Source organism: Petaurus breviceps, unplaced genomic scaffold (assembly GCF_028583685.1).
Source record: "Petaurus breviceps papuanus isolate PSGF00001 unplaced genomic scaffold, PetGlider_PUasm1.0 90925, whole genome shotgun sequence".
In the NCBI taxonomy this organism is placed as follows: Eukaryota; Metazoa; Chordata; class Mammalia; order Diprotodontia; family Petauridae; genus Petaurus; species Petaurus breviceps.
The window spans coordinates 28,709,474-28,721,704 of record NW_027187380.1 but is presented as its reverse complement, the minus strand read 5'-3'; the positions used below and the strand labels follow the sequence as shown (position 1 = coordinate 28,721,704).

Here is a 12,231-nt window from a genome sequence, read left to right as displayed (position 1 = left end):
TAAAAAGGACAGAAGTGCAAATACCTCATTTCCTGACCTAGGGCCCACTATCTCCTTTACATATCCACTTGGTTCCTGGCACAGTGGGTTCAAGCATAATGAAATGATTGCTATACACCATACCCATCTTCATTAAGTTAAGTTCTGGGTCAGAATAACTAGTGGAAGTTTGCAGGGCATGGTATCTCAGTCAAGCAAATTGCTTCTCAGAGCTGATTACTGGTAAAATATTTAGTGGACTCCATTTTCTTGACCTCTAATAGCTCTTCAAACTTTTCAAAGCTCTCAAAACTGCTTAATTCCATCTCTGTTACTCATTTGCCTAAGATCAGGAAAGAATAGAGACAGAAACAGAGGTAGCACTATTTGTTTATGGCCAAGTTGGGAGAATTGTTAGCTGGCAGCATTATACCTTCCATCCCAGTTGGAGTTTTACAGCATTTCTTCCTCCTGAGAAAAGAAAAAGCTTTCATCTGTTTAAACTTTTTTGTACACACTCAGTTCTAGCTCATCATCCAGTTTTAAATCTTTTTGTCACTGCATAGTAGGTAAACAGAAAACAGAATACATGTATCTATTCTCTAGTAGGGAGAGGGCCTCTTATATATGTCCTGAAACACTCTCCATACCCCCAGTGGATTCGGTAGGAGGTAGAGCACATTCTCTGAGGATTGGATACTAATTGGCTAATTTCCCCATTATGCCAGGTTTACCAGATTTCTGTTAGTCATAAGAGAAGTGATTGAAATTGAGTTGGGTGGCAGGACAGAAGTAACTAGGTTACATTTCTGTAGTGTAGTCATCATCAACTTTTGTTTTTACATGAACTCAAGTTCTACTTCATTCTCAACTCTCAGTTCTAAGTTGCCACTGTTGGTTCTAAACTAGCCCTGAAATAATGATTTACTTTTTCTCTGCAGAACTATTCTCCAGATAAAATTTTCCATATCATTGTGGCCCCTTGTTATGACAAGAAGCTGGAAGCCCTTAGAGAAGATTTTTACATTGCTTCATATAATTCTCATGATGTTGATTGTGTATTAACATCAGGTAAAATGATTTCTCTGTTTACTTCATCATAATTTGTTGCTAGTATAAAAAAGTGCTTTTTTTCTTTTTACCAGTTTTTTATGATTAGTGCTAAGAAATGTGTATGTTATTAGACGGTATAAAAGGAAACATCTTTATCTTTTTTGTTTTTTGACGGGGGAAGGCAAGGCAATTAAGGTTAAGTGACTTGCCCAACATCACACAGCTAGTAAGTGTGATCAACTGTCTGAGGCTGGATTTGAATTCAGATCCTCCTGACTTCAGGGCTGGTGCTCTGTTTACTGTGCTACCTACCTGCTCCCTTATCTTTATTTTAAATTGTTTATAAGAAACAGAGCTTCAATTGGGAAAACTAATTCTGCGAAGTTTATATTCTAGACCTGTTGTTCTTATCCTAGGATGGTGCTTTTACATCCCTGACTAGATGAATATTAATAGACACTTAAAATGAAAACAGCAAGTATATGAATTCATGTGCACTTTTCTTAGAACAACTAATTTAAATCATGCCAAATTGGAAACTTCTCCAGAACATGGCAAAAACTAAGTAGATTTAGTGTCCTTTAATTTTTGGATTGAATTACATAGATTGTGTATATATGATCGAATTTTCTTTCATAAACTAGTAAAAAGATTGCTTGTTACTAAAATAATTACCCAACAAGGGAACTTAATTATCTAGGAGCAATATCTGAGTTGCTCACCAGATGGTGCATTATTTAAGCTGCCAGCCCTTCTAAATTTCTTTATTGGTGGCTGTATAAAATAGTCTTTTCCTAAATGGCTAAAATATGCCCAATGCTTTCCCCCTTACAGTCTCACTATAGCTTTGTTGCTAAATACCCTTCATTAACCCTTCCCTGGCTGATTCCAAAATTAATTTAGAAGGCAAATAGAATATTACTCAAAACTATTAAAACATCAAATTTTTTGCTCATTAGCCTTTACCTAATTCTGGTTCTACTTCTCATTTCAGTGTGTACTGCATTTCATAGATTCAGAGACTTAGCATGCATCACATTGTTTACTGTACATAGAATAAAATAGGAAAAGAATATAATAATATAACATCATATTTATATTATATATAATATATAAAATAGAAAAAAAAGGAAAATAGACCAAATAGTCTTGCATAGAGACACTTATCTCCAGCTATCTCAGACCCTTCCTTCCTGTTGTTGTCCTTTCTAGTCTGTGGGCACAGTTAGGGGAAATCCTAATCACACTCACCCTTTATTGTTGATGTTCAATCATTTCAGTTGTGTTGGGCTCTTTATGACCCCATTTTAAGGTTTTCTTGGCAAAGATACTAGAGTGGTTTGCCATTTCCTTCTCCAGCTAATTTTATAGATGAGGAACTGAGGCAAACAGGGTTAAATGATTTGCCCACTGTCACACAGCTAGTGAGGGCCTCAGGTTGGATTTGAAATAAGGAAGATGAATCTTCTGCTTCCCAGTCCAGTACTTTATCCACTACAACACCTAGCTGCCCATGTATTCACCCTTAGATTGTGGGAAAAGAACAAGAGAGAGTCCTTCAACTCCCTATCTCAGGATCATGAACTAGAAATAAGGAAATTTAAAAAAAAGGTAGTAAGGGAAATAAATTTCTCCAGCTTGCCTTCTGAACAGAATTTACTATATGCATTGCTCTGGATCTTTTCTTCTCATGGCTTCTGGCCACTGTCTCTGCTTTAGTCTTAAAAATACTCAGAGTTACAACTTCTGATTGTCTCTCATTGTAAAGATGCATCTGGCTATTACTGTTTGTGGTCTTTACCTCTCCCAGGGCTCCAGTAATTAGCTGCTATCCTACCTTCTCTCTCAGAAGTCTGAATCTCAAGTCACAGAAAAGGACAGGAAGTAAAAAGGGGACACTATAACATATTGTTATCCTACCAAAGTGACTTTTGATCATGATCCTTGGATGAAGAAGGGGGTTGGGAATGGGTTGGAATAATTGACTTAAGGTATCAGGATCATCAGAAATTGCTCTCCCAGCCTCTTTCTCTGGGAATCATTTCCTAAAACTAGGTGAAAACAATTTTAGGAGATAAATAGGGCCAACAGAATCACAAGTTTTATAAGGTATCCTTGAATGTTGTTTTTTTAAGCTGCAGTTTAGGAATATAAAAACCTATTTATGATCCTTTCCTACTCTTTGTTTTCCATTTTATTTATTCTAGACATTTGGAGTTCTGAGGATTCCAATTAGCCATAGATTTGTTTGTTTTTCCCAGACTTTCCAGAGCCTTCTCTTTTTTGTTATTTATTTGTAGGTAATGAAACCTCACATAGACTTTCATTGAGGAAGAAAGAGACAGATGAGCTAAAGCAGTGAACAGGAGAGTCAGCAATATTGCCATAGATTGTTTGCTTGTCTACTGTTCTTTATACCAGTAGTCTCCAAAATTTTTTGATTATGCACCCCATCAGTAAAACATTTTTGAGCACTATTTCTTGAATATGTATAAAATTATAGGTTTACTACCTATAAGTTTTGTTAATGTACTACTAATTTTTCTTTTTTTTAATTAATTGATAGATTTTGTTTTCAACACTTATTTCTACAAGATTTTGAGTTAGAAATTTTCTCCCTGTCTCTCTCCTACCCCCCAAACTAAGATGACAAGCATATTGACTGTTCCTTCCCTCAATCTGCTGTCTCTTATATTCCACCCCCCACCCCCAAATCCCCACTTACTTTCTTGTAGGGCAAGATGGATTTCTATACCCCATTGCCTGTATATCTTATTTCCTAGTTACATGTAAAAACAATTTTTAACATTTGTTTTTAAAACTTTCGGTTCTAGGGGTGGCCAGGTAGCACAGTGAGTAAGAGCACTGGCCCCAGAGTCGGGATGACCTGGGATCGAATCTGGGCTTGGACACTTAGCACCCACCCAGAAACACCTGGCCATGTAACCTTGAGCAAGTTACTTAACCCGAAGTGCTTAGGAGTGGCCAGGTGGCTCAGCGAGTAAGAGCACTGGCCCCAGAGTCAGGATGACCTGGGATTGAATCCGGGCTCAGATACTTAGCACGACACCCAGAAATAACTGGCTGTGTAACCTTGAGCAAGTTACTTAACCCCAATTGCTTTAAAAAAAAAAACTTTCAGTTTCAGATTCTCTCCGTTCTTCCCTCCTCATCCACCCCCATTGAGAAGAAAAGCAATTCAATATAGATTATACATGTGCAAAACATTTCCACAGTAGAAAGACTAACTATATTTCCCTCCACCCTATCCCGCCCCCCATTTATTCTATTTTCTCCTTCAACCCTGTCCCTATTCAAAAGTGTTTGTTTCTAACTACCCTCTCCCCCAATCTGCCCTCCTTACTATCATCCTCCCTCTTATGCCCTTCCTCCCTACTTTTCTGTAGTGTAGGATACCCAGTTGACTGTGTATGGTATTTCCTCCTTAAGCCAAGTCCAATGAAAGTAAGATTGACCTATTACCTTTCCCCTTCCTGCTTTTCCTCTCCATTGTATCAGCTTTCTCTTGCTTCTTATATGTGAGATAATTTACCCTATTCCATCTCTCCCTTTCTCCTCCCCATATATTGCTCTCTCACCTCTTAATTTTATTTTTTAGATATCCCTTCATATTCATCTCATCCTGTGCCTTTTGTCTATGTATACATGTACACACACACACACACACACATATTCCCTTCAACTATCCTCATACTAAGAAAAGTCTCATGAGTTACAAATGTTGTCTTTAAATATAGGAATGCAAATACTTCAACTTTAATAAGTTCCTTATAATTTCTCTTTCCTGTTTACCTTTCCATGTTTCTCTTGCATCTTGTATCTGAAAGTCAAATTTTCTGTTCAGCTCTGGTCTTTTCATCAAGAATGCTTGAAAATTGGGTGGCCAGGTGGCGCGGTGAATAGAGCATCGGCTCTGGAGTCAGGAGGACCTGAGTTCAAATCCAGCCTCAGACACTTAACACAAAAACTAGCCATGTGACCTTGGGCAAGTCACTTAACCCCAATTGCCTCCCCCAAAAAAACAGAAAGAATGCTTGAAAGTCCTCTATTTCATTGAATATCCATATTTTCCACTGAAGTATACTGTGTTTTGCTGGGAGGTGATTCTTGGTTTTAATTCTAGTTCCTTTGACCTCTGGAATATCATATTCCAAGCCCTTCAATCCCTTAATGAAGAAGCATCTAGATCCTGTGTTATCCTGATTGTGTTTCCAAAATACTCAAATACTGCCTGTAATATTTTCTCTTTGACCTGGGAACTCTGGAATTTGGCTATAATATTCATAGGAGTTTTCTTTTGGGGATCATTTTTAAGAGGCAAGTGGTGAATTCTTTCAGTTTTTATTTTGACACACTTACTAACCGTGTGACTTTAGTCAAGTCACTTAACCCCAGTTGCCCTCCAAAAAGAAAAAATAAATAAATAAATAAAAAGAATTATCTTCAGTGTACTTTTGAGATTCTTTTTCCATTAGGCAAATTTGGCTTTTTAAGGCATTCTTCTCCTCATTGACTTTTTGAGGCTTTTTTGTCATTTCAGTTAGTCTATTTCTAAGGTGTTATTTTCTTCAGTCAGGTTATTGACTCACTTTTCATAATTTTCTTGCATCATTCTCATTTCTCCTCCCAATTTTTCCACCACTTCTCTTATTTGGTTTTCAAAATCCTTCTTAAGCTCCTCTATGGCCTGTAACCTATTCATATTTTTCTTGGAAGCTTTTGAAGCAGGAGTTCTGATTTTGTTGTCTTCCTGCCATTCCATGCTTTCATCCTTTTTGTCTTATTTATTTTTTCCCTGAAACATGATACTCAGTTTTGCTGGGTAGGTGACTCTTGGTTTTAATCCCAGCTCCCTTGACCTCCGGAATATCACATTCCAGGCCCTTCGATCCCTCAGTGTAGAAGCTGCCAGATCCTGGATTATCCTGATTGTGTTTCCACAATATTCAAATTGTTTCTTCCTAGCTGCTTGTAATATTCTCTCCTTAATCTGGGAATTCCAGAACCTGGCTATAATATTCCTAGGAGTTTTCTTTTTGGGATCTTTTTCAGGAGGTGATCGGTGGATTCTTTCAACCTCTATTTTGCCCTCTGGTTCTAAAACATCAGGGCAGTTTTCTTTGAGAACTTCCTGGAGGATGCTTTCCAGGCTCTTACTTTGGTCATGGCTCTCAGGCAGTCCAATAATTTTTAAATTATCTCTCCTGGATCTATTTTCCAGGTCAGTGGTTTTTCCCATGAGATATTTCACATTGCCTTCTATTCTTTCATTTGTTTGGATCTGTTTAACAGCATCTTGATTTCTCATAAAGTCATTAGCTTCCATTTGCTCCAATCTAATTCTGAAGCAATGATTCTCCTCAGTGAGCTTTTGAGATTCTTTTTCCATCTGGCAAATTCGACTTTTTAAGGCATTCTTCTCCTCATTGCCTTTCTGAGCCTCCTTTGCCATTTGAGTCAGTCTGTTTTTTAAGGTATTATTTTCTTCAGTCAGGCTGTTGACTCTCATTTCATAATTTTCTTGCATTGTTCTCATTTCTCTTCCCAATTTTTCCTCCACTTCTCTTGTCTGCTTCTTAAGGTCCTCTATGGCCTGTAACCAGCTTGTATTTTCCTTTGAAGCTTTTGGTGCAGGAGTTCTGACTTCACTGATTTCCTCCTGTTCCATGCATTGCTCCTTCTTATCCCCAAAATAGGAGTGTAATGTTGGAATCTTCTGTCTGCTTTGCTTCCTTTGCCTGCTCATTTTGCCACTCAATGATTTGACTTTTGGGCTTTTTGCCACAGTAGGACTCTGCCACCAGACAGGGGAGTTTTCGTCCCAAACGCTGGGGTTTTCTCAGCTGCCAGAGGTATTAGATGGGTGCCCTCTCTGAGGTCTCCACATGCTCTGGCAAGCTGGACACACACCCCAGGACCTCCACCCTAGACTGCAATCCAGATCCAAAAAAACACATTTTAAAAGGTTGAATTAAGATTGAAGTAATATTTGACCTTAGAGTTGATAAAGAGCTATAGGAATTGAATAGGAGAGTGACATGGTCAAACCAGCATTTTAGGAAAATCATATTTGTAGTTGTGTGGAGAATGGATTGAAAAAGGGAGATACTGCAGGCAAGGAAACTTTTGCAATAGTTTAGGAGAGAAGTTAGGAATGTCTGAACTAGGGTGAATATCAAGGAAGATTGTCATAAAGGTAAAACAGCAAAATGTGGCACCTCATTGGATAAGTGGAATAAGACAGAGAAGATTGAAAAATGACAGCAAAGTTGTAAGCCTAGGTCACTAGAAAAATGATAGTTCTAACACAGTAGAAGTTTGGAAGAACGGGATGGGTCAGGGGTTGAGTGGTGAGGGGAGAGATAATATAAGAAGTATTGTGCAAATTATAATCTACCCATGTCAACCTAACCTGTTTGTTAAGCATGATTTAATCTCCCCAAAATGAGAAGGGGAAATGATTTCTGGGTCACGTGAACAACAAGATGGCCGAATAGACATTTTCTCCAATCCCCACAACTTCGTAAACATCTCCCAGACAGGAATTATGTGCCAAAGATAAAGCAACTTCATCTATTTCCATGGTCTAGGACTTCTGGAATCTAAAAGAAGATTAAAAAACAACAACAACTCAGGAACTGATCCTTACTGACCCTGAGCTCATTCAGCACCCCTCCCCCCACCTTCCAAACTCAAGAGACTGCACTAGCAGACCCAAGGAAACAACACAGACTTGCACCAAAATCTACCCCTATTCCCTCTTCCTCTCTCCCTCTTTCCAGTTCTGGAGCCCTGTCCCCAGGTTGTGAAAGTTTCCTTAGACTTCAACAACCAACTTGGCTACAGTACTTAACCTGGAAGCACCAATACCAATGCCAGGTAAAGTAGCCTCTGTTGGTGCCAGTGAAAGCAGACTCTGATCTTCCAGTGCCCAGTCAGAGAACTTAAGAAACAGAGTGTGACCCCATCCACATGGGGCCAGTTTTGACCATCCAGAAGTAACTTGGGGCAGAGACCTAGGCTGGTGAATCACGAATTGCTTAGTGTGGATGAATGTTCCTTTAAGATCCAGTCCCCCAAGGAAACCACAACCAGAAGGGAGGGAGCCAGAAGTGAATGATAAGGAAAATAAGGGGAAGAAAAAGACCAAAGATTCCGGGAAGAGGAAATCTCAGAGGCCTTGAACATAAGCACATAAATGAATAAGAAAAAACAATAACAACAGAAGGAAATTATGCCCTACAGATCTAGTAAATTAATTCAGGAACCTATGAATAAGTATTGCAGAAGGAAGGAAAATTATCCAACATTGATAAGACAGAGGACCTTGTGGAATTTGAAAAGAGCATGAAACTACAACACTGTTCTGAGTGGTTTAAAAGAGAAGTGAGAATTATGAAAGCAGAATTTATGGCCTGCATAGCTATAATAATGAATAAGGTTTTTTAAAATAGCAACTTGAATCTGCAATAGAAAACATCACCAAAGAAAAAAAGGAGAAAACAATAGATTCAGAATGCAAATACATAGGAGTAAATGACAACCTAGGAGAAAAGAAATAAAAAATAAGAACATTAAAAGAAATATGTTCATTATTAAAGCAAAGCATATGGCTCTCAAAGCCAGGATATATAGAGACAAACTAAGGATCATAGATCTATCAGAAAAATATAACAAAATAAAAAAAAAAAACATTCACACTATAACGAAGAAAATAATATAAGAGAACTGTCCAGAACTTCTGAACAAAGACAGTGAAATTTCATTTGAAAGAATTCACAGATCCCCTCCAGAAAGATTCAAAACAAGACAAAAGCCCAAGGCTGAAAATTCCAAAGATACATAGTAGTTAGATTTAACCATTCAATTCAGAAAGTACAAGTTCTGCAAGTGAGAAAGACAAAGGAAAAGATACTCAAACCACACAAGACTATTCTAAACCCACTAAAAAATGTAGAAGAAAATGAAATAATGTGTTCCAAAGAGGTTTTAGGTTTTAGGCCTGAAATGTCACTAAGTCAGCTAGTGGTCAAGGGCTGACTGAGAAGTGCCTAGTCTGCCACCCATCAGTGTCATGTTTGACAAGATGGATGTTGGAAACAAAGGCTAATGGAGACTCAGTATGTGTATAATTAGCTAAGGAGTTAACCTATAGATAGGGCATTAAAGGATTCATAGGGGCAGCTGGCCACTTACTAAGGGGAGATAACATTTGCCTAAGCTAAAATGTTTATAGATGGTTTAGTAAAAGATCTATAGGTATAGCTTGTTATTGTTCCAAGCAGAAATAAACAGTTCATGAGTTGTTGCTGGGCAGAGTACTGGCAGGGGGAATGGGCAGAGTTAATGCTCCAAGGCTGTAGGGGGGATGGAATATGATTTTATAGATTGGTTTTACAAATTGATTTTACAAACTGATGTTACAAACTAATATTACAAACATAGATCCCAAGCACCCCATCATTCCCCCCCTTAAACAGATGGCACCCAAAATCATTTGGGGACAAGGGACGATGGTCTCAGCTTCCCAAACTGCTTCTCGCTGGGGAGGGGCATAAAGCTGTCTCTGCCTCACAGGGTTCCATTGTCCAAGGGGCTGGGTCTGTAGCCAGTGTCCAGAACCTAGCCGATGTCAGGTCCAGGGGGTGATGGGTCATGGACTCGGAGAGGGGTTGGTACTCATCCTGAGATGTCATCTGCAAGTGAAGGGTGCTGAGCCTAGAAGACACAAATCTAGCAGAAAGATTAAAACAACAAGGGCCAAAAAGGAGTAAGAGAAAATTGACCAGAGGTGAGTATGGGCTAGTATAATCCATTATTCAGACCATTTCACTTTCCTTTTCATTTTCCCATAGACAAGATACCTCATAAATTTTTATTCTTTTACTAACATAATCATACTGTCTTTAACAAAAGAGGTTCCTGACTTGAACCTCACAGCTAAATAGTAGACATGCATCCTTGTTTCACAGAGCTTGTTTATCCTCTTGATTATATTCACTCTGGAAGAGATACTTCAGAAATTAAATCTTTTACATGTATATTCAGTTACAAATGTTAACTTTTGCTTAGATAATGGAATAACTACAAATTCAGATCAAAACAGCAAGATCTCTTCTGCTTTACAACTCATTACATTAATTTAGCAATAAATTTATCCTGAAAGGAAGGTTTTAGTAGGCCTCTTAAAATCACACTAGAGATTTAAAAAATTCCTTCTAAAAGTATTTTCCCTTCTTTTAAAACAATTTCAAGATTTATAAATGATCAGTAAGCTTCTATAAAGAAAGTTAGTTGAAAACTTTTAAAATGATCTTAAGCAGTTTGCATAACTTTCTGCACATGTTCTAATTCTGGATGAAAATAATAGTAGATTTTCCAGTAAGCTAACATGAAAGAGCTCACATCTTTTACTGATTCCTTGCTCTGATCATAGAAACCTGCTATAGAAGGAAAAAAGCAGGGACATGACATTCCAAACATAACAGGATAAAACATCCTTGGCTCTATTTAAATTCAGGTAAAGTCACAGATATCCAACCATGCAGTATCCATTCCACCTCAAAGCTAGACTCAGGAATAGGTGGGAACATTCCTTTTCAAAGGAACCCCATGGGTAAACTGAGCCAGGAGGGATCCCATCCCAGACAGAGGCTAAGATTGTCCCTTTGGCCTTTACCAAATGTAGATTTCCACCTGTCCACAGTACAGGATCACATTCCCTGTGAGTAGCTTGTGGCATTTTCTCTCACATACTGATTTAATGCAGACAGTTATAACCAAATTCAAACTCAAAATAAAATTTAGTTATGGTCCTGAGTGCCTTTTACCTTAAAGAACATGCCTCACCAATCATAGCTTAGAGTCAGTTATAATTATTTCTATTCTCTTGTAGCTGCAATAAGCAATAAAGATTTATCAGGTCTCACAAATGTGAGGAATTCCATTTACCATCTTTCCTTCTCAAATATAAAAGCCAATTTATAGAAATCCTTTCTAATCCTTGCAACTTCTTAGCAAGTTTAAAAATTGTGTGACTAAAACAAGTTCCTTTCCCAGGCTGAATGACCTTGCCTAATAGAGATAGTTTCCAGGGGGTTTGGCAGTTTTACACCATAAGGAAAATTTACATGAATTCTAAGCAGGAGAGACTGGGGTAAGGGCTAATAATGATGCCCCCCCCCCCCCCTTAGCCAGTTCTCATACATACATGCAGGAGAACTGTTCTGAATGGGCAGAACTAGTCAGAATAAAGTTTTCATCCAGTCTCCTCTTTTCCACGTACAGTAATCAATTAACAGTTTTAGGTTTTAGCATTACAACAGTAGCCAAAATAGCTTATTTAACAATCTTACAAGTTTAAACAATCTTAACTGAAACTTCCTTTTATTTTATTTTTATAAGCAATTAGGATTAAGTAATTTGCAGTTATTTCTGGGTGTGGTGCTAATTATCTGAGCCCGGATTCTATCCCAGGTCTCCCAACTCTGGGGCCAATGCTCTTACTGTGCCACCTGGCTGCCCCTAAAACTTCCTTTTAAACAAAGACAGACTTGGAAGCTTATGATTTCCCAAATTACAATACTCCAAGACTTTAAGAGAAACTGCTTCTCATACAACATAGATAATACAACTGTTTACCAGCAACAATATCATAAACAATTATCATGTTCTTAAACTTGAACTTTGAAATAAAAACAAATGAATTACCAATCTGGTGACCTTAAAACTCCACATGAAGTTACACAGAACTAAAATTTTCTTGGTGCCACAAAACCAATCAACTTATCACCAGAAATCAACTACATTCTGGAATCTCACATAGATGGTGAATGTGGTGATCCATAAACCTTCAAATTAGCATCAGTACATCCTTAAATGAAGCAAGCTTCAAAACCACATCCCTGTATTTTTCTTTCCCTTTTTTTTTCAGGTTTCTCATTTGCTCAATAAGAATTCTACAATGGGGGCAGCTAGGTGGAGCAGTGAGTAAAGTGCCAGCCCTGGAGTCGGGAGGACCCAAGTTCGGTTCCAGCCTGAAGACACTTAACACCCACACAAAAATACTAGCCATGTAACCTTGGGCAAGTTACTTAACCCCAGTTGCCCTCCAAAAGGCAAAAAAAAAAAAAGAATTCTACAAAATACAGGCAGCCAGGTGGCACTGTGAGTAAGAGC

The 12,231-nt window shown here is 38.1% G+C and overlaps 1 protein-coding gene across 5 annotated transcripts in view; it reads left to right on the top strand.

The window, feature by feature from the left end:
• Positions 1-12,231, top strand: part of NARF (nuclear prelamin A recognition factor) — a 141,352-nt gene that overhangs the window by 47,941 nt on the left and 81,180 nt on the right. For all 5 annotated transcript variants that reach the window (XM_069076661.1, XM_069076664.1, XM_069076663.1 and 2 more), the window contains one exon: positions 921-1,050. In XM_069076661.1, coding sequence (XP_068932762.1) covers positions 921-1,050 — 130 coding nt within the window. The remainder of the gene's footprint in view (positions 1-920; positions 1,051-12,231) is intronic.